Here is a 23,064-nt window from a genome sequence, read left to right as displayed (position 1 = left end):
GGATTGCTTGAGGTCAGGAGTTCGAGACCAACCCGACCAACATGGTGAAACCCTGTCTCTACTAAAATACAAAAAATTAGGTGTGGTGGTGTACGCCTCTAGTCCCAGCTACTCGGGAGGCTGAAGCAGGAGAATTGCTTGAACCCGAGAGGCGGAGGTTGCAGTGAGCCAAGATCACACCACTGCACTCCAGCCTGGGCCTTGAAGCAAGACTCTGTCTCCAAAAATAAAAATAAAAAATAAGTATTAAATGATGTACACATAATACTCAGTAAATGTAACTGCAATTTTTACTACAAATTTTGCTAGTACTTGATAGGCAGTTAGTGAATATTAGGTGCCTTCTCTCCCCAGCCCCACCAAGTATCAGGCAAACAACTGCTTTGAATACATTACAAGGAATTGGTGGTGATATCATCTCATTCCTTCAATATTTTTGTCATTTCTGTTTCATTTCCTCTGTTCCTTCTCTTTCTCTACCTCTCTTCCTTTTAAAATCATATAAGAAACCAACGTGATGCTGGTTCAGACAGTTGTCCACCCAAGACAGAGTTACGTCTCTTGAAGGGGAATAAAGGAGGCATTTTGAGGAAGAAGTGACTCAGTGCTGTTTTTAGATGTTAGAGCTGTATCTTAGATATCCAAGGTCCTATAATCAACGGATTGCCTGTGCTGCCTGGATCCTTACAAGTATCTCCCAAAGGAAAACTGAAACCATTTTGAAGTTAAACAGATTGACTCAGCCGGGTGCGGTGGCTCACACCTGTAATCCCAGCACTTTGGGAGGCCAAAGCAGGCAGATCACTTGCGGTCAGGAGTTTGAGACCACCCTGGCCAACATGATAAAACCCCATCTCAACTAAAAATACAAAAATTAGCTGGGCGTGGTGGCTCACACCTGTAGTCCCAACTACTCCAGAGGCTGAGGCAGGAGAATCACTTGAACCGGGGCGGGGGCAGAGGTTGCAGTGAGCTGAGATCGCGCCACTGCACTCCAGCTTGGCCAACAGAGCAAGACTCCATCTCAAATAAATAAATAAGTTAATTAAACAGATTCACTCATATTATTCATAAAACAATAATTAGCATTTGCATTTTAACTCCCAAGACCTCAGTACTGAAACAACGTTTTATACCAGCCTTAAAGTATCAAATCTCTAACACCAAAACACGGTAAAATACTCTGACATAGGACTTAAAGATTTAAACAACATGAATCACCCATTAAAATAGGAGTAGAATGAAACGTTGCAAGAGACAACAGAGTTCTTTTTGCTGGAAGTGATGCTTTTGTCATGGTTCTTATTTTGCTTTTACCTCCGCAGGAGAGAAATACGAACTTCACGCAGGAACGGAGTCGACGCCCAGCGTGGTGGTTCATGTCTGTGAAAGTGAAACTGAAGAGGAAGAAGAAACAAAAAACCCCAAACAGAAAATTGTCCAGACGAGGCGCCCCGACCCTCCGACCGCAGCGTTGAATGAGTCCCAGACCTTCGACTGCGCACTGTGAGGCGTTTGGTTGTGGTGCAAGGCGGCTGCCTTGGTGGGCTCTGGCCATGGCGATCTGTGCTCCGCGGCCGATGCGTTGCTGCTGACAGTATAGCTGAGACTCTGCAGAGTGAGGTGTGGGTCTGCTCACCACGCCTGTACTGCAGACACGGTCGTGTAGAGTAGCAGCTGATTTGACCTGTCCCAGATTCTAAGTGATATTCCAAATGGGACTTTACATTAAAGGAGAAGCCCCGGAGATGTGGCCACCCTTAACCATGTTTAAATAGTAACAGATGAGGAAAACAGTTTGGCTCCCCTCCAGCCATGTAAGTCCCTCCTGATGCCATATCACATGAGACACCAAAAACTGCAACTCTAGTCGCAGCCAGTACAGTACCATTTTTATGAATTTAAAAATAGTCTTTCAAAGAGAAAAATACAATGGGTATTTTTCTACTGGTATAAATAGCTTCTAATTAATAAATCGATCAAAGATTGTTATTCAGTATACACGACATTTTTTGCAGGAAAAGAAACCTGAAATACAGAATAATTCGTAGAAATCATGGTTCTCAAGTATTTGTTTCATCAGCTTTGGGGAAGAAATGCCAAATCCACTTTGAGGATCAGTCTTACGACACAGATGTCCCCACATGTTGCTCTTATCTGGAATTTGGGACAAAGCAATGCATAGGCTCTCATTCCTGATGTGGCATCCTCCAGACATGGCTGCCCGGGAAGGAGGGCCGCTTTAGAAGTGGGACGTACCACCAGGAAGCTTGAATGATTAGGATTGCAGGTGGCTACTGCATTCTGCCGTTGGTGACCGTGTTCTAGCCTGTAGACCACCCAGCTACCTTCATTCACCAACTTTTATCCTTCACCTTTTCCAGTATCGTGTTAACCACTAGTTCTTGAGTCTTTTGCTGTGATGTGTACGTTTATGTATGTCATTCATAGACTTTCAACTAGAAAAGGTAATGATAATGTAAATTGTCCCTTTAACCATTTTTCAGCTTGCTTTGAAACAAAAGTCACACCCACTATTTTTCTATGAGTTAGGGAAGGAGGGGAAGATCATTCAGTTTTACTTTTCTTTTTGTTGAAATTTCGTACCCGGATTGCAATTGGCACTTTTCCTAAGACAGAATTGTCTCTCACTTACGGGTCAGAATGTATATTTGAACCCCCCTAAGAAGAAGCAGGATCTTTTTAACTCTTTCTGGTCTGTTTAGACTTTGAAGTCCCTTCTGTAGAAAAGTCTCATCACTGAGAAGGCTTTGCTTTGGGCTGAGTGGGTCTGCTGGCCTCCACTCACTGTGCCGTTTCCTTTGTGTGGCACACTTGGGAAGCTCTGGGGCATGTGAAGGAGCTGCAAACGTGAGTGAGAACTAATGAACCAAGGCGGCTGCCACCATGAAGGAACAAAATGCAGGCATTCAACCATGACGTCTGCACAGTGATACTAACATGTCATTGTGGTTTTGTTCTCACTATGGTAAAATGTATTTCTGAGCACTAACGTGTTGCACACCCCTAAATTTTTTTTCTATATCTTCCTTGCCCTCAAATACTCTGAGGTAATAAACTGTTCCATTTGTAGCCAACAACCGCTGCTAAGCCTCAATGTAAATTCAGTTGAAATTTGCAATTCTATCAGCAGTTTGATGTATTGAATTCAAATCATCATTTGTCATTTTAACCGACAGCCACTTAATAAATGTACTTTGCAGTTCTGAACTCAGCATTGTGCCCATTTTTTGTTGCAAGATGGACCCTATATGTCAGGAGACATGTATTATCAACAATTGGGAATTTTTTGAATTTCCTTTTAGGTAATATTGATTCACTGTAATTTTCTAAGTGATCAAAACCCATGATATTTTGTTATTTGGCTTGGCTTTCATTCTCTGCCTGCCAATTAAAGAATATTCTATTCCTAACATGTAAAACTTTTTACAGTCAAGCAGTGCAAATTACCCAATGCTTTTCTATCTTTTTTTTTTTTAGAGCATTGAATAAATTGAAGAAAACTTTAAACCAAAATTAGAAAGTCATTTAAACTTTTCTGAATGGAAAACATTAATATTTTCATTTTTCTAGTATAATAAAATTAATTTTTTTTAAAAAAAAAAGCTACTAAGTACCCATCAACTTTTTCATATTGTGAAATGAACCAGGATCTTAACAGGTACTATCATCTCTGTCCTTTTTGGGCTGTATAATATCTAGTTCATGTAACAAATTTACGAGAGGTAAGTCTTGTGGTGTTTTTTTTTTTCTTTTAATAAGCTTTTCTGCAATTTTTTTGAAATTGAGTTATTACTTGGATTTTACCGATAGGCCAGGTGTGGTGGCTCACACCATAATCCCAGCACTTTGGGAGGCCGAGGTGGGTGGATCACCTGAGGTCAGGAGTTCGAGACCAGCCTGACCAACATGGTGAAACCCCGTCTCTACTAAAAAAATACAAAATTAGCCTGGCGTGGTGGCACATGCCTGTAATCCCAGCTACTTGAGAGGCTGAGGCAGGAGAATTGCTTGAACCTGGGAGATGGAGATTACGGTGAGCCAAGATCACGCCATTGCACTCCAGCCTGGGCAACAAGAGTGAAACTCTGTCTCAGACAAAAAAAAAAAAATGAAAAAGTAACCCTGATAGCATAGTAGTAGCCATGTTTTCTTTAGAAACCGTAACCTCTTCATGGGACTCAAACTATGTAGAAAATTGTGAGAAAAGATAATGGTGCTTTGTGTTGGGAAAAAAATATTTGTGAAGGATTAGAAAACCGTAACACTTAACAAGGATAGTCACAGAACCTACACTGCATTGGCTCTTACGTTCTAGATTTTTGTAGCACATCCACCTGATGAAACCAAAGATAAATCCAAGTAAAAAGTGTACTAGTGAGCATCTCTGAGGTTTAAGGTACTAAGAGGCAGAAATGGATAAGAACAGTTCCATTGCCTTCGAGAACTAAAACTCAGTGGGAAAGCAAATAAGTCTTTTCACATTCTGCTTCTTCAAAATGTTATACTCAAAAACATATCAGTAATTAAGAGCCAAAGCAAAGCTTCAAGGAACTTTTAAATTCAACATAAAGGTTTAAATAAAATATTTTTTATTTTTATTTATTTATTTATTTATTTTTGAGACAGAGTCTTGCTCTGTCGCCCAGGCTGGAGTGTAGCCGCGCAATCTCGGCTCACTGCAAGGTCCGCCTCCCGGGTTCACGCCATTCTCCTGCCTCAGCCTCCTGAGTAGCTGGGACTACAGGTGCCCGCCCCAACACCCGGCTACTTTTTTGTGTTTGGTTTTTTGTTTTTTGTTTTTAGTAGAGACGGGGTTTCACTATGTTAGCCAGGATGGTCTCGATCTCCTAACCTAGTGATCTGCCCGCCTCGGCCTCCCAAAGTGCTGGGATTACAGGCATGAGCCACCACGCCTGGCTCTAAATAAAATATTGTAGGCATTGATGGTGTGTTTGAATCGAACAGATACCAGGAGATAGAGGTGAAGTGCAGTACTTTTATTCTTTAAAAAGCTAGTCTTTAGCCAGGTGCAGTGGTGTGTGCCTGTAGTCTCAGTCATTTGAGAGGCTGAAATGACAGGATCACTTGAGTTCAGGAGTTCAAGACCAGCCTGGGCAACATAGCAAGTCCCTGGCTCAAAAAAAAAAAAAAAAAAAAGGTTTCCCATTCATATTAACTCCATCTTTTAAAAATGTCACGATTACAAAGTGAAAAGATTTGACTTTCTTAGAGGCTGAATCACAGAGGTGAAAGTGACCATGGAAATCATGTACTCTATCCCCATGTTACATAGATTAGAAAAACTGAGGTTATGGCACTGACTTAGGCACCCCAACAAGGCAACCCAGGGACTTGAACTGGCAATCCCAACTCCTGGGCTAGGGCTTTTTCTACCTTTTTTTTTTTTCTTTTTTTTTTTGCATTGGCCTCTTAAAGAGGCAATGAATACTAATTCCTGTCATCAGGGAAAAAAAAAAAAAAAAAAAGGCATGAAGTGGGAGGATTCTTTTTTCCCTAATGGGAAACAATGAAAGCCTGTAATCCCAGCACTTTGGGAGGCCGAGATGGGCAGATCACGAGGTCAGGAGATCGAGACCATCCTGGCGAACACGGTGAAACCCCGTCTCTACTAAAAATACAAAAAACTAGCCGGGCGAGGTGGCGGGCGCCTGTAGTCCCAACTACTCCGGAGGCTGAGGCAGGAGAATGGCGTAAACCCGGGAGGCGGAGCTTGCAGTGAGCTGAGATCCGGCCACTGCACTCCAGCCTGGGCGACAGAGCCAGACTCTGTCTCAAAAAAAAAAAAAAAAGAAAAAAAAAAAAAAGAAAAATCTCATCGTCTGATGGAAGAGGTGACTTAGTAATTTTAGTGAATGAATTTGATGTCCCATGTTTTCTGGTTTTGTTATCATTGAACCATTGGGGTTGGAATCTGCCTAAATAATTTTATCTTGGTAGCCAGCAGTTACGTTGGCATTTTATATGGGCTTTCCCAGATTTTCCTATTAATGAAATGATTAATAGTCATACTGAAGAGGTAACTCTACTGAAGCAGAAAGAGATCTAATATGAGGTGGAAATAAAAGAGTTTGCAGTGGAATGATACTGTCTCTCCGTGCTTGTAAGATTGAGTTCTATTCAAGATGGAACTGCTGTGACTGACCTATTCAAGGCTTCACTTTTTTTTTTTTTTTTTTTTTTGAGACAGAGTCTCGCTCTGTCGCCCAGGCTGGAGTGCAGTTGCAGTGGTGCGATCTCCACTCACTGCAAGCTCCGCCTCCCGGGTTCACGCCGTTCTCCTGCCTCAACCTCCCATGTAGCTGGGACTACAGGTGCCTGCCACCACGCCCAGCTAATTTTTGTGTTTTAAGTAGAGACGGGGTTTCACCGTGTTAGCCAGGATGGTCTCGATCTCCTGACCTCGTGATCCGCCCATCTCGGCCTCCCAAAGTGCTGGGATTACAGGCGTGAGCCACCGCGCCCGGCCGGCTTCATATTTTTATACAGACTATTTCACAGACCATAGATTTATTTTAAAAGGGAAAATCTCACACACAATTAAGCAATGGAAAATGTACTCAATCCCGTGGTGCGTCAGGCCCTCTGTCTACTGAGTTTCTCCCCTTTCTGCAGAGTTGTGGACCTCGTACGTACCAAATAGGTGAACTTGGTCCATCTTTCCTTCTTCCTTTGTTTGCACATTTGCATTTATATCTTCCTGTACTAAAAGAAACAAATTATTTATAATTGGGGTGACAATCTAAAGGAACAAAAGATGGGGAAATAGTTGCTTCCTAGCTGGACCAGTAAGTTCATCTTACAGAAACTCACTACTTAAAAAGTTTTAAAAGATTTATGAACCTTGTCCTACAATTCACCAAATACTTATTTGTCTTTTAAACCCCCCTTGGTGTATGGATCAGCCTGAACATCTTGGTCAGAATGCCATTGTTTAATTGTGAATCACAGGAAAATGTTAATCATTTGGAGACTGTTTTCTTATTACCAAATGTACAATCGATAAGACAACTGAAAGCAACAACTGCTGGGTTCACTGACAAAGATTATAAAAATCATGTTCAAAGTAGAGTTTTTAACCGAGGTTGAGAACTAACCTGGGGCTGAGTCAGTGTCTCTACCCACTTCAATAACAGCATAAAGATCTTTCACTAAATTTGTTATGTGGTCCGTGTGGATGTAAACGTATATATTTCCTTTTGAAAACAGAATCATATCCTGCAGACTCTTGGCACTCCTGCATAGCTTTGACCGAATGTTCACTCTCATCATAATGGAAGATTTCTATCTATGCAGATAATATATGTTTTTTAAACATTGTTTTCTGTTTAGTCCCCAATCTTCCTAACTCAAATTGGGGACTGAGGAGAGAGAAAGGTGGTTACCCTTGTTATCGTGCCATATTCTTCCTGCTGCTTTTCAACCCCATGTGAGTGTTGATTGATGGTTCTGCTATAATGTGTGTGCCCTTCAAGTTTCAGAAAACTTTCCCGATCATTTCACTTCAACCTTAATTGAACCCAAGAGTCAAAGTTACTATTTTCTCTGAACGTGTTTGTGATCTTCTGTTATATTTTGGAGCATGTTACCTTTATGGTACTATAAGCTGTAGTGCATATTGTTTGTATTGTAAACAACCGGTCAGTAATTTATGTACATGTATTCCACATTTTAGTGTGCGTGAAGTGGACAATCCATAGTTTGTAGTAGTTTATTTGTCAACTTTTAACTCCCCTATGTTTTAAGGACATTTAAACATTCCTTGTCCTATCAAAGTGACAAAAGCAGAATGTAATTTTTTTTTTTTTTTGGAAGCTTCGTGATTACCTGTAACAAGTTCTGTTTTAAAAACCTACGAATAAAGTTAGTAACTATTTTTAAATCAGTCCATTGAACTGAGTTTTTGTGTGTGTAGTATTTTCAATATGCCTCACTTATATTTAGCTAATAAGACAGAGAAGTGCAATACTGTGTTTGTTCCTTCCACAAGAGTCCTGTTGAACATTAATGCCGTGCAGTGCCAGAGTTCAAGGTTGTGAGTCACTGCTGACTGTGTAAATAACCACTGCAGTTTCAGCTCTTCCCTTTTACCCTGGTTTCCTCTTTGGTTAAAAACGATTTATTCCTGGTAAAGACTTACTTTTTGTCTTGGTTAAAAAAAAAAAAAAAATCTCCAAAATGTGGAACTATAAATGACAGTAGAGGTTATCTAGTGCAGTGGGATTTCGAATACTTATTTTTAAGCCATAGGACTCTGCTCTTTGTTCAAATGAAATCTTACACAAAGCCAATGTAAAATTGATCACAAAAAAGAAAGGTAAACAAAGGTGCTCCTTTTCAAGGGGCTGGGGGAGGAATGGGGACCTGAGTTCCAACCCCTGTGAGAGCTCAGCAGAACAGACCCAGACACACCCCTCTATTTCCCCTGCCTCCCTCCACTTCCTCCATCCTCACCCCACCCCCAACACACCTTTACAAGAAAGTGGCCCCAGAGGCGTTGCCAAATGCACACATCTGGATAGTCATGGACCTGGGACTAGAACCCACTTCTTGACATTCTTTATACCACACTCCACTACTTTGTTACACCAAAATCTTTAATTTTGCTGGATAAATGTGTTTGGATTCAAAGGTTCTTGATATTGTTTTGTTTTTGAGACAAGGTCTTGTCCTGGCGCCTAGGCTGGAGTGCAGTGGCATGAACACAGTTCACTGCAGCCCCAACCTCCCACCTCAGTCTCCGAAGTAGCTAGGACCACAAGTGTGCACCACCACACCCGGCTAATTTTTGTATTTTCTGTGGAGACAGGGTTTCCCTATGTTGCCCAGGCTGGTCTCTAACTCCTGATCTCAGGCGGTCCACCTGCCTCAGCCTCCCAAAGTGCTGAGATTACAGGCAGGAGCCACTGCAAAGTGGCCTTCTTTGTTTTTAAAAAACTTAAGTGGAGTCGCTGGGGACATTTCCACATTGATGTTTTTCCAAGCTGTGTTCTGTGGGGCTGCCTCCAGGGGGCGCCATGCTTCCAGGTTCCTGGGGCCTTGCACTCCTATTATTTGTTGTACCTAAACGTCCCAGCATCAGGTTTCACTTGAGCTAAGGATTCCTTGGCGAAAACAGAAAATTGGAAAACCACTGCAAATAACCTAGGACAAAACACACACACACAAATTTTTTTTTTTCTTTTCTTTTTTTGAGACCAAGTTTCACTCTGTTGCCCAGGCTGGAGTGCAGTGGTGCAATCTCACCTCACTGTGCAACCTGTGCCTCCCGGGTTCAAGCAATTCTCCTGCCTCAGCCTCTTGAGTAGCTGGGACTGCCGGCACACACCATCATGCCTGGCTAATTTTTGTATTTTTAGTAGAGACAAGTTTCACCATGTTGGCCAGGCTTGTCTCAAACTCCTGACCTCAGGTGATCCATTCATCTCGGCCTCCCAAAGTGCTGGGATTACAGGCACGCACCATCGCACACGGCCAAAACACAAAATTTTTAATACAGAATATGAAATACAAGAATCAAGATTTAAGTAATTTACCTAATAGACTGGCTTCAAGTTAAATGCATACAATGTATGTATCAGATGTATCAGAGTCCTATTATCACTGAGAAATATGTTCAAAGGGCAGGAGTGAGCAACCGCTATATTCCTGCCCTCAATGAACACATTAAAATGTGGTTCTAATCTAGAAGAAGAAAAGATTAAAATTCTTATACACATAGGAAAGATCTCATCTTGCCAAGCTTCCCCGGGTCTTCTGAGACATAGAAAGTATAAATATAAGTGATTTGTAGATTAGATATTTCTGTAAGGTATTTCAAAGTATGTTACTTGGGAAAAGTTTGTGGTCTGAAATGTCTGGAAAAGTTAAATGCTGAAAGTTAAAAGTTAAAGACCTAAATCTAGAATGTAAAAATACTAAGTTAATAGAACGAATTGTGGGAGAATATCACTGTGACCTAGAGGCAGGGAGAGACTTCACAAAACTTTAAAAGCATAAGCTATAAGGTAAAAATTATAATTGGTTACATCAAAATTAATTATTCATGTTCAGTGAAGAATGCCATGAAAATGTTGACAATAGGGAGAAATATTTACAGTCCAGATGTTACCAAAAAGGGCCCTCATCCAGACCCCTACAGAGCGTTTTTAGATCTCATGCAAGAAAGAATTCGGAATGAGCCCACAGAGTAGAGTGAAAGCAAGTTTTTTTTTTTTTTTTTTTAATTTTTTTTTTTTTTTTTTTGAGACGGAGTTTTGCTCTTGTCGCCCAGGCTGGAGTGCAATGGCACGATCTCGGCTCAGTGCAACCTCCGCCTCCCGGGTTCAAGCGATTCTCCTGCCTCAGCCTCCTGAGTAGCTAGGATTACAGGCATGTGCCACCATGCCCGGCTAATTTTGTATTTTCAGTAGAGACAGAGTTTCTCCATATTGGTCAGGCTGGTCTCGAACTCCCGACCTCAGGTGATCCACCCGCCTTGGCCTCCCAAAGTGCTGGGATTACAGGCGTGAACCACCATGCCCAGCCAAGTGAAAACAACTTTATTAAGAAAGTAAAGGAATGGGCCGGGCATGGTGGCTCACACTTGTAATCCCAGCACTTTAGGAAGCTGAGGCAGGTGGATCATTTGAGGTCAGGAGTTCGAGACCAACCTGGCCAACATGCCAAAACCCCGTCTCTACTAAAAATACAAAAACTAGCCAGGCATGGTGGTGCACACCTGTAGTCCCAGCAACTTGGGAGACTGAGACAGGAGAATTGCTTGAACCCAGGAGGTGGAGGTTGCAGTGAGCCAAGATTGTGCAACTGCACTCCAGCCTGGACAACAGAGTAAAACTCTGAGTGAAACTCTCAAACAACAGAGTGAAACAGAGTGAAACGTCTTAAGGAAAAAAAAAAAAAAAAGAAAAGAAAGTAAAGGAATGAAAGAATAGATACTCCATAAGCCGAGTAGGGCTTTCCCAAAAGTACAAGGGGGCACATGCCTGCCTAAGATGCAATGCTTGTTTATATATAAGATAAAGCAAAACTCATGGCGGAGATGTGCTCTGCTACAAAGGTTTGTGAAACAGGACTGTTAAATCTTTGTGTAACTGCTGTCTTCCACAAGCATCTGTATTATTATCTTCAAAGCGAAACATATTCTTAAACTAAAAATGCTTTTGTTCTTAAGATATTGGGACATCAGGACATTTCCTGGGTCTATTATTTCCCAATAACATTAACATTATTAGCTTGTTCCCTTAACTGTAAATATCCTGTGACTAAGGACACCTAACCTCCTAGGAATGCAGCCCAGCAGGTCTCAGTCTCATTTTACTGAGCCCCTATTCAAGATGGAGTCACCCTGGTTTGAACACCTCTGACACTAACACAGGGGAAATAACTAGAAAATGCAAAGAGATTTTGCAAATTGACAAGGAAAAGCAGCCCAATAGAAAAATAGGCTAAAGGATATGAAAAGTAATTGACAGAAAAGGAAAACAATGAACCTGTGAAGAAACACTAAAACCCAGTAATCAGATGAAGTGCAAATTAAAATAACATAATGCCATTTATACCTATTGGATTCTCAAAAATGTAAAAACAATGAATGCCAAGTATAGCCAGAAGGCGGGGATATAGGAAATCTGACATATAACTGGTGGAAGTACAGACTAGTTTAGTCATTCTGAAGAACAGACTGGCAGTCCTTGGTCATCTAAGTAAGAACAAAATCTCTGACTCTGCAGTTCCGCTCCTGGAGATAGATGAGACAGAGAAAGAGAGAGAGATGTCCCAAGAATATCCCAAAGGAATTCTCACACAGGGCCATAAAGAGGTGTGTCCAGGATGTTCACTGCACCATTATTTATGGAGACAAACTGGTGTTTGCAACTGGAAAATGAACACCATGGAGAACCATGCAGCAAGAGTAGCCATATACACAGCCACATGGATATATCTTGAAAACAGCTGAGTGCCAAAAGGAGTAAGATGGACCTAACATTCGCATTACCTGAAGTACCACCCACAGACAGTAATGCACTTTGCGAGAATACATACAAATAAAAAGATACACATTAAACATATACCTCCAAACATAAAAAGCATCTTGCACAGATCAAGGATAATGTGCCATGAATTGAGAAGTCTGATTTACAGTGAGACTTTATATCACCTTTTGATAGACTTTAAAGGGTTACATAGATTCTTTTTTACTATATTACTTTACTACTTTACATTTTTACTTTACTACTTTACTACGTTAATAGTAGATGAAGATTCTCTATTAAATGTACTCCCATATGGATGGAAAAAATATATACTGCATCATTCATTCTTCTCTGAGCTACAAATGAGGAGCTTTGTATGTGGTTTGACTCTAGATTCACCATTTCCTTTTGGTTCAAAGAAGTAATCAGGTTAATTCGCAGCCTGGTGCTATCTTTCTTCAATATCTTTTGAATAATTGAGATCTTTGATGGGAAATTATACAGCCTTCTGTCCTGAGAGATTTGACCAGGCCCCTTCCCACAAAGGAGGAAATTAAACCTAAAATGATTTCTCAGACATCACCTGAGTGAGCCCTGTGAATGAAAAGTCTTTTATGGACCAAATGGACTAGCCTCCTCTGACTTATTTCCTTGATAACTTCAGTTACTTGGCAGGCTATTTATTCTATCCCATCAGATATTTCTAACAACTGTTGGAAAGTCTAGAATGGAGATTTGTCTCCTTTGCAAATGAGGAGCAGCCCTTGAGCATCCTGCTAATCCTAGATACTGTATACTAATGAGTTCTATTGTGAAAGGGCACAGAGCTGCCCTCCTGCTCAGTTCCTGTCTCCAGATGTCTCCAATGATACGAACTGAACACTTTAAGGTGCGTTTTCCTGGAGAGAAGTTAACTAGTGGTTCATGCTAGAGAAAAAGCAGACAGTTAAACTGCAGGTTTAATAAAAATCCATTAAGGGGTGTGTTAGTTATCTATTGCTGCACAACATTTCATCCCAAAATTTAGCAGCCTGAAACAAGAAAACATGATCTCAGTTTCTGAGGATCAGGAATCTGGGAGTGGCTAAACTGGACAGTGGTGGCTCAGGGTCTCTAAGAGGTTGCCATCAAGTCATCAACAAGGCTGTGACAGGGACAGGAGGCGGAGAAATTCTAGGCTGAAAAGGACAGGGACCCTGGCAAAGCTCCACCCTCAAGCCTAGAACCATGGCCCAAAGTGAGAACATCTCTGTTTTCCCATTCAAATGTTGCCCTCTCCAAAACCACCCCTGGCCCACCCCACCCCCATCCTGTACCCATAAAAACCTCAGGCTCCACTGGCAGACAGCAGAGAAGGGGAGAAGAGAAGCAGCAGCCAGATGCCAGAGAGAAGCAGCTTGACTTCAGAGGGACGACTTGACAGTGAGACTTTGGAGAAAAGTCCGGTTGGAGATGGCCAGACTTCAGGGGAAGACCACCTTCCCGCTCCATCCCCTTTCCCGCTTTCCTTCCCTCTGAGAGCCACTTCTGTCAGCAATAAAATCCCGCACATTTACTATCCTTCAATTCGTTCATGTGACCTGATTTTTTTCTGGGTGCCAGACAAGAGCTTGGGCTACAGAAGGCTGTCACACTGACCCTCCGCCCTCGGTGGAAAGCAACCACCTCATGTGAAAAGGCAGAGGGCCCACTGAGCTGTTTAACACTTAAGCCATCCATGAACGGCAAAAGCTAAAAGAGTGTTCACTGTAGCCTGGGCGCGGTGGCTCACGCCTATAATCCCAGCACTCCGGGAGGCCGAGGCAGGCAGATCACGAGGTCAAGAGATCAAGACCATCCTGGCCAACATGGTGAAACCCCATCTCTACTAAAAATACAAAAATTAGCCGGGCATGGTGGCGTGCACTTGTAATCCCAGCTACTCAGGAGGCTGAGGTAGGAGAATTGCTTGAACCCGGGAGGCAGAGGTTGCAGTGAGCCAAGATCGCACCACTGCACTCCAGCCTGGTGATAGAGTGAGACTTCGTCTCAAAATAAATAAATAAATAAGTAAATAAATTTTTTAAAGAGTGTTCACTGTAGAACTCCTCCAGTCTCTTGGGGGGTCACACGTACTCCCCTCTAGATGCTGCCATGGGAGTTTCGCTCCTACCAGTGCCCAAAAGCACTTGCCCCGGCTCCTGCACCTGTTCTCCTGCACTTCCCGTCCCACGAGGGGTTGAGAGCTGTGGGCTAAGTAAGCCAGGTACCCTTGTCGCAAGACTCACAAAGGGGTCAAGGGCCATTTCCTGTTTCAGCTGGACAATCTGCTTCCCTGCTCACTCACAAGGCTGCTGGCAGGAGGCTTCAGTGCCTCGCCACAGGGACCTCTCCAGAAGCCTGATCACAGGACATGGATGCTGGCTTCTCCTGAGCGAGTGATCAGAGAGACAGAAAGAGAGCCCAAGATGAAGTCTTTTTATAACCTAATCTCAGAAATGATGTACCATCACTTCTGCCATATGGTATTGGTCATAGACCAACCTGGTACAATGTGGTAGGAGAAAAAGGGGGCTAAAGTAGAGAGGAAAATGCGTAACTCTAAATGCTTACATTAAGAGCTTAGAAGGGCACAGGGTAAGGACTCTTTCTTCATCTCTCAGCTGTCTTTGTCTCTACCTCTCTTTGCATGTCCACCAAATTCCTTCTTACTGCAAAAAGGACGTCCCCTCACAGCATAGAACATGGTAGCCGACAACTCAGGTGGAAGGAGAGCTTCTTTCTATGATTCCGTACTGCAGTGCGATTCTCATTGGCCAGATTGGGTTGCCTGCCCATCCCTGAAGCCAGATGGGCAAGTCTCTTACCCAAGAAAGGGAAATGAAAGCAGGGCAGACAAAAATAAAATAATGATCACAGTGGACTTCAATCACAGTAAACTTCAATATCTCAAGGAACTTTATAAAGACCAAAAGGGGAGAGTATTTTATTCATTGGTAAATTAGTCCGAGTTTAGAGACCTAATAAGTAAGCATTGATTTTTATCTGGCCTTCATTTTTTTCACTACTCAATTCTGATTCCAGGCAAGATACAAGAAGTAAATTGCAAGCATGTTTGATAAAGGTACCCAAAGTAAGTTCTGGTATAGAGAATTTCAGATAGAGAGCTTTTGTGATATTTACCACAGAGCTTCCTTCTAATCTTGATGTTGAATGTGAAACAAAACCATTATCCCAGTCTTTCATGTCATAATAAGAGACATATCATATATGCCAGTATACATAAAGAACAGTATTTTATCATTACTCTAAATTTTTAATAGGGTTAGCCACTTATATTTTGGTTTTGTTCCATTTCCCTATTTAAGCACCTCAAGATTCAAGAAAGGAAATAATTTCATAACATGTTTTTATTTAGATTTTCTGACTTTATAAATAAAAGATGCCAGGTGCAGTGACTCACGCCTATAATCCCAGCACTTTGGGAGGCTGAGGTAGGCGAATCACCTGAGGTCAGGAGATTGAGACCACTCTAGCCAACATGTTGAAATCCCCTCTCTACTAAAAATACAAAAACTAGCTGCGCGTGGTGGTAGTCACTTGTAATCCCAGCTACTCGAGAGGTTGAGACATGAGAATTGCTGGAACCTAGGAGGTGGAGGTTGCAGTGAGCCAAGATCATGCCGCTGCACTCCAGCCTGGGTGACAGAGTGAGACTCTGTCTCAAAAATGAAATGAAATAAAATAAAATAAAATAACTGGAAGGAATTCTGTGTTTAAAAATGTAGTTTTCACATAGTTTAGGAAATAGAAAACATACAGTGGAAATCTCACAGTGGATGGTAAAACACACCGAAGAATGTGGAACCTGGCATGATGGGGAGGAGAGAGGCCCGGTAAGGGAACAAATACATAAGCAGAGAATGCAGCCTCTGTGACTTGCAGAGCCCAGCTCAGAGCCTTGCCCACTTAAGCTCTCAGGAAGTGTTTACTCAAATGAACTCACACGTGGCTAACTGAGCGAACACCTATATATCCCAGAAAAGGTAACTTCCGGTCCCCAGAGAATAATTTTAATAAAACTCAATCCTACAGCTCAGGAAGAACTTTCTAAAAGCAGGACAGTGGTTTTCCAAATGCCAGATATTTTTTCAGAAATTGTGTTTTATTTTTTACAGTTGTGATCATTTGATCATTTGTTAGACAAATCTGATCAGAGTATTTTTTTGGTTTTTTTTGAGACCGGGTCTCGCTCTGTCACCCAGGTTGGAGTGCAGTGGTGTAATCTCGGCTCACTGCAACCTCTGTCTCCCAGGTCCAGGTGATTCTCATGCTTCAGCCTTCCAAGCAGAAGGGATTACAGGCATATGTCACCACGCCCAGCAAATCTTTGTATTCTTAGTAGAGATGGGGTTTCACCATATTGGCCAGGCTGGTCTCAAACTCCTGGCCTCAAGTAATCCACCCACTCAGCTTCCAAAAGTGCTAGGATTACAGGCGTGAACCACTGCGCCTGGTCACGTGATCAGAGATTTTTAATTGCCAGAGATGGCCCATTGGCTCCTTTTGTCTTCTTTCTTTTCTCTTTCTCTCTTTATTTTCTCTTTCTCCTCTCTCTCTTTCTCTCTTTCTCCCTTTCTCTCTTTCTTTCTTTCTTATCTTAAACTAGCCTCAAAGTCCCTGCTGTTCTCCTGAAAGGAACTAAGGTGAGGAATCTACCTCCTAAGGCAAATGGCCAGAGCAGAGGACAGGATTGACTGTGTTTCCATTACATTGACATATTATTATCTTTCATAACTGGGATCTTTTTGGATCATTAACAGTAGCCATGACGTAGAAGGTGGGACTAGACTCTGGAAGGGGTCTTGGACACTGAACTAAACTGAGGAGTAGTTAAAATAAGGACAGGGCAGAAGCAGCTTTCCATGAGACGCACCCACCAGTGTTCCATGTCAGCTGACACAACATCCAGGAGTTACCTCCCCTTTCCATGGCAATGACCCAAAAACCCAGAAGTTACTACTCTTTTCCTAGAAATTTCTGCATAAACCATCCCTTAATCTGCATGCAATTAAAAGTCACTATAAATGGCCAGGCGCGGTGGCTCACACCTCTAATACCAGCACTTTGGGTGCCGACCCTTGAGCAAGTCACTCCCTGTCTATGATCTTGGGCTCCTCAGTGGCTCCCAACCCTGGTCACACATTAGCAGCACCTGGGCACCCCATAAAAACCCATGACTGGTCTGGCCCCACTGCAGAGCCTCTAGCTCTATGGCTGTAAAGTGCAACCTTAGCAGGAGTTTTCCAAAGTCCCCAAGGGATTCTGAGGGACCACCAGGACTGAGACAGCCAGGGCTGGGGGATGTCTGAGGTCACCCAAATGTGGCTTCTCACTCCCTGGATCACCACATTTCCTGGGCCTTTAGAATTACTGTAAATGCTTTCATCTAACAAAATGTCCATCTATAATACTGTAATTAATCTTGATGTTTGCACAAGAGTGTGTGCAAATATCAAGAGTAATTACTCTTTGTGTGTGTGTGTGTGTGTTGTTGTTGTTGTTATTGTTTTTGAGACAGAGTCTCGCTCTGTCACCCATGCTGGAGTGTGGTGGCGCAATCTCTGCTCACTGCAGCCTCTGCCTCCCAAGTTCAAGTGATTCTCCTGCCTCAGCCACCTGAACAGCTGGGATGACAGGCACCCGCCACCATGCCCGCCTAATTTTTGTAGTTTTAGTAGAGATGGGGTTTCACTATGTTGCCTAGGCTGATCTCAAACTCCTGGGCTCAAGTGATCCGCCAGCCTCGACCTCCCTAAGTGCTGGGATTACAGGCATGAGCTATCAGGCCTGGCCTACTGTTTGAAAGTAAGGTTATAAACTCATTCATGCTCCACGCCTTTTGGGGTAGGCAGATATCACTATCCCAGCTTCCCTTTATTTTTCTCCAGAGCACTTATTACTCTCCAACATGCCATATCATTGGCTTATTTATTTATTTTTTGAGACAGGGTCTCACTCTGTCACGCAGGCTGGAGGGCAGTGGCACAATCACAGGTCACTGCAGCCTCAAACTCCCAGGCTCAAGTGATCCTCCCACCTCAGCCTCCCGAGTAGCCAGTAGTACGGGTGTGTGTCACTACATCAGGTTAGTTGTTGTATGTTTTGTAGAGGCAGGGTCTCTCCATGTTGCCCAGGCTGGTCTTGAACTCCTGGACTCAAGTGACCCACCCTCCTCAGCCTCCCAAAGTGCTGGGATTACAGGTATGAACCACGACGCCCAGCCTGGCTTCTTCGTTTTTGTTGTTTTTCTCCCATCAGAATGCATGCTTCATCAGGGCAGGAATTGTCATCTCTTTTATTCATCACTGGCACATAGCAGGCTGTTGGTAAATATTCACTGAATGAATGAATTATAGAAGAGGAAACTCATGCCCAGAGAGGCTAGGAGACCTGCCTGAAGTCACACAGCAAGTAAATGGAGTAGCCATTAGATTGTGTCTTCTCTCGGTGTGTGTCTTTTCTGCTGTCACTCTGGGATTCCTAGGGTGACTGTGAGAGTAGGATAGACCAAGGAGGTACCAGGGGAGGAGGACTTAGCGCTGAGATAGCCGCGAATGGGCTGACTGTCACCAGGAGAGCACGTGTTCCTTGTCAAGGTGAGGAGGAGTGGCTTCCGCTGATGGCAGAAGGACTTAAATTAATTTACAGCTTCCCATTTTCATTCTGAGAATAGAAGTTTTTCCCTTGTAATTGCCAACAAATAGTTTGTGCTAACACACAGTTCTAAAAATGTAGCATAAAAAAATGAGGAAGCTGTCAGGTTATTACCTGGGCTGGCTATTTAAAGGCACACTCACGATTATCAGACTTACCGTGGAACTGGATGAGGCCTCAGAGACTAAGCCGTCCAACCCGTCATTTCACAGATGAGAAAACAGAGGCCCAGGGAGATCAGGTGGCTTGCAGGGAGATTAGACCCCTGACTCCGCATCCGTCACTCTCTTTTCTCATCCTCCGTCGCCAGATGCTCCCAGAGGTAAGATGGGAATTAGACCACATGCAGGACAGCAGCGCGTGGGAAGGGGCACTGGTCCTCCTCTGCACTTCACGTCCACCCGGCGCACGTCCATCTGGGAACAGCCACATGGCACACTGCACTACGAGCCCTATAGGTCATTTAGAACCTTGGCCTGAGTCTTATGGCCTTTGCTGCTCCCTCTACTCTCTACCCCCTTAGTTGAGAGACACGGAATTGTTTCAAAATCAATTGGCCTAGGTATCTTTGCCTCCTCTCTCTCTCTCTTTCTCTCTCTCTCTCTCTGTACTAGATTAAACAATGTGGACTTGGATTTCTCTGGACTCATGATTCTCTGTGCTTCGTCTCCTCCCCTGAAATTGCATTCTAATCCCCATGACATTTGGCTGGTTTCCCCAGCAACCATCTCAAAAGTCATAAACAGCAGATTAAGGCTTTGAGGGGAGACATGAAAGACTGGATATGCCTGGCCAGGAGAAGAAAACACTGCCGCTCAAAGGCTAGTTTGTAGTTACATCTTCTGCTAATAAGAAAAGGAAGGATAACTGGTTGTCTCTGGGTATTTTCCATGTGGAAGCAACCATTTTTTGTTTTTTCAAAATCCCCCAGCACCTGAGACTCCCACATGGTAATATCCAAAACTGGAGTGGTTTGTTGGCTAATTGTTGCTTTTTTTTTTTTTTTTTTTTTTTTAGATGGAGTCTCACTCGCTCTTCACCCAGGTTGGAGGAGTACAGCAGCAGATCTCGGCTCACTGCATCCTCTGCCTCCTGGGTTCAAATTATTCTCCTGCCTCAGCCTCCCGAGTAGCTGGGATCACAGGTGCACGCCACCATGCCCAGCTAATTTTTTTGTATTTTTAGTAGAGACGGGGTTTTGCCATGTTGGCCAGGCTGGTCTCGAACTCCTGACCTCAGGTGATCCTCCCACCTTGGCCTCCCAAAGTGCTGGAATGTTGGGTAATTTTAGAAGCAATTTTCATTGACTAATAAAACTGATTTATATATAAACATCATCTTTATTTTAAAAATGAAAAATCACCACACTTTTTTTTCATTCCATTAAACTCCTTTCAAAATCTTTTTTTTTTTTTTTTTTTTTTTTCTTTTTTTGGAGAAAGGGTCTGGCTCTGTCACTCAGGCTGGAGTGCAGTGGTGCAATCTCAGCTCACGGCAGTCTCTTACCTCCTAGGCCCAAGTGACCCTCCTACCTCAGCCTCCCAAGCAGCTGGGACTATAGCCATGCACCGGCATGGCCGGCTACTTTTTAAAATTTGTTTTGTAGAGATGGGACCTTGCCATGTTGCCCAGGTTGGTCTCGAACTCCTGGACTCAAGTGATCCTCCTGCCTCAGCCTCCCAAAGTTCTGGGATTACAGGCGTGTGCCACCACCCCCAGCCTGTTGCTTGTCTTAATTGCAAGGGGAACCCCTCAATGGCTTTCCCCTATCCTTGGAATAAAATTCTTACTCTGACCTGTAAGACCTCGCGTCTGATCTCTGCCTGCCTCTAACCTCATTCTGTCCTCTCTCCCTGAAACCACCCCTGGCTTTAGTTGCCATACTGGCTTTAGGATCTTTTCACAAACCAACCTTCTGCTTCCCCCACCCTATCCCACCCTGCTCCCTTCTAGAGTGCTCCCCGGCCCCAGCTCCAGCCTCTCCTCACCTGCCTGCCTGTCCTTCAGGTCTCAGCTCCCCTGTCCTCCCCTGGCAGATGGGTTTTACCCTCTCCTCTGTTTCTGAGGGAGCCCCTGCCCCCACCCATAATAACCAATGACACCGTATTATTATTTCCTTTAGAGTTTTTCAGACGGTCTCACTATTTTGTTACTATCATTTGTGCTTGTGTCATCTGTCCCCCTACCCCAGCCCCTCTGGAAGGTGAGGTGTACAGGGCAGGGAGGGGCCACCACTGACTCTGTCCCACCTTGCAAAGTGCCTGGCCTGTAGTGAACACTCTGTAGCACTTAATGAGTGAATATGCTGAGCAATGAAGAGCCTTTTCATGCTTCTGCCTCCTGGGCTTGGCTGGTGTGTCTGACCCTGGTTATGGGAGGGCTGATGCAAGGAAGCGCTCCCTTCCCAAACCCCTTACTGTCTGTGTGCACAAACTCATTCTGACATGGCAGGTGTCCTGTGGCTTAGCCAGCCTGGATTAAGGGACAAAGCAGAAGGTGGGCTTGAGCCATAGGTAACAGAAGGCTGAAGACCACCAAACCCCATGGAGAAGGACCTATCTGAGACACCAAGGTTCCCCTTCCCAGCTCCTGCCACTTGGCGTGATCATTCTCCCACTTACCTGGCACTTCACAAGCGTCATCACATTTCTAAGCCTCACCACAACCATACTGAATAACTTCTCTTCATTTTACAGAAAGACACAGTCTCAGAAACTACTCCCATATTGAAAGTAGTAAGCAGTGGAGCCAGGATTTGAATCTGAGACTGTGCACTGGGGGCTCTTGCCCCCACAAACAAACCTGGAAAAGCTTCCAGAAACATCTCGAAGTGTCCCCCCCCCAACACCAGTGCCATTTACTATGGAACTCAGGCCTCAGGGCCAGAGCAGGCTCTCACTGGACTCCCCTCCTCACATTGTGGCCTCTCCCTGTAACCAGGTCTGCCTCCCCCACCACAGGGAAGCTCTTGAAGCCACGGATTAGTGCCATGCTCCTTAAAGATCATACTCAAGTGTCTCAAGTCTTTGATGAGAAAGTAGAATTACAGAATTATACTCTCAATCAATATTTGTTAATACCGCCTTGTGGCTGGGCATGGTGGCTCATGCCTGTAATTCCAGTACTTTGGGAGGCCAAGGTGGGAGGACCACTAGAGCCCAGGAGTTAGAGGCTGCAGCGAGCCGAGATCACACCACCGCGCTCCAGCTGGGGCGAGAGAGCAAGACCCAGTCTCCATAAAATAAAATAGGTCGGGAGCAGTGGCTCATCCAGCACTTTGGAAGGCAAAGCCTGGTGGATCACTTGAGGTCAAGAGTTCAAGACCATCCTGGCCAACATGGTGAAACCCCATCCCCACCAAAAAAAAAAAAAAAAAATATATATATATATATATATATATATGCACAAAAATTAGCTGGGTGTGGTGGCATGTGCCTATAATCCCAGCTACTCGGGAGGCTAAGGCAAGAGAATCACTTGAACCAGGAGGCAGAGGTTGCAGTGAGCCGAGATCGTGCCACCACACTCCAGCCTGGGCAACAAAGTGAGATCCTGTTTCAAAAATAAATAAATAAATACTACCTTGGAGTTTCCTATAAAAATACGTGTTTTTTCCTATAAAAATCTTAGTTCTTAGCTGAGGAGAGTTTGAAAGCATCTCACAGGCACTGAGCGGCAAGCCAGTCGGCCCAGACCCAATCACTTTCTGGAAATCATTTGAAAACAGAACCGGGAAACCAGCCTCTACTCCTGATTCTGTCACTAACCTGCTATAAGATTTTGTGCTCACCTCTGCTTCCTGGGCCTCAGCTTCCCTGTTTCTGAAAGAAGAGATCCCCTCTCCGAGGTCTCTTCCCGCTTTCTATAAATATTGATTGAGAGACTGCTGCCTGCCAGGGATATCGCCCTGGGCTCCTGGGATACAGCTGGAAGCCCAACAGCCTGGGGAGGAAGGAGCCTTTGATCCTACAGCGGCCGAGTTCTTGACACTTGCCGCTGCCAAACTTGTTTCCTCCCGGTCTAACGTTCTGTGGCTGTCTGAATCCCCACCTGCCCCCCACAGCCTTCAATCAAATTAGCGCCGTGCTCCTTTAAAGACCCTACTCAAAGTGCCTAGAGCTCACCTGGGTGTGTTTGTGAGGCCCCTTCCCTCTCCTTACTCCTCGGAGGAGTCCGACCTGGAAGCCTCCTGCTGGATTTCTCTACTGGACTGAGTGCCCGTGAGTGCCAGAGCCAGTCCCAAAAAGGACCCAGGCGCGGGGACACCACGGGGAGGCGCCGCCACTCCAGTGTGCGGGACCCTGGCACCCCCGGCGCGGCCCCCGGGCTCCCCGGGATCACCTGCACGGGG

General features: G+C 44.1%; 1 protein-coding gene and 1 long non-coding RNA gene across 4 annotated transcripts in view; one reads left to right on the top strand and one right to left on the bottom strand.

The window, feature by feature from the left end:
• RCAN3 (RCAN family member 3) overlaps nucleotides 1–7,924 on the top strand; it is a 42,066-nt gene extending 34,142 nt beyond the window's left edge. For both annotated transcript variants that reach the window (XM_007980013.3, XM_007980014.3), the window contains exon 5: nucleotides 1,326–7,924. In XM_007980013.3, coding sequence (XP_007978204.2) covers nucleotides 1,326–1,510 — 185 coding nt within the window. In that variant the 3' untranslated portion in view covers nucleotides 1,511–7,924. The remainder of the gene's footprint in view (nucleotides 1–1,325) is intronic.
• LOC140709274 (uncharacterized) lies at nucleotides 6,457–23,040 on the bottom strand. Of its 2 annotated transcripts, XR_012089751.1 has the most exons (3): nucleotides 22,838–23,040; nucleotides 18,872–19,129; nucleotides 6,457–18,782 (listed from the first exon to the last, which is right to left on the bottom strand). It is a non-coding gene; the product is annotated as an uncharacterized lncRNA (long non-coding RNA). The 2 variants fall into 2 exon arrangements; XR_012089750.1 differs by lacking the exon at nucleotides 22,838–23,040 and having other exon boundaries at nucleotides 18,872–19,491.
• Nucleotides 23,041–23,064: the final 24 nt, after the last annotated feature.

The sequence above is a fragment of the Chlorocebus sabaeus genome, chromosome 20 (assembly GCF_047675955.1).
Source record: "Chlorocebus sabaeus isolate Y175 chromosome 20, mChlSab1.0.hap1, whole genome shotgun sequence".
Taxonomy (NCBI): domain Eukaryota; kingdom Metazoa; phylum Chordata; class Mammalia; order Primates; family Cercopithecidae; genus Chlorocebus; species Chlorocebus sabaeus.
Note: the sequence above shows the minus strand (reverse complement) of the source record. Positions and strands in the feature narration are given on the sequence as shown.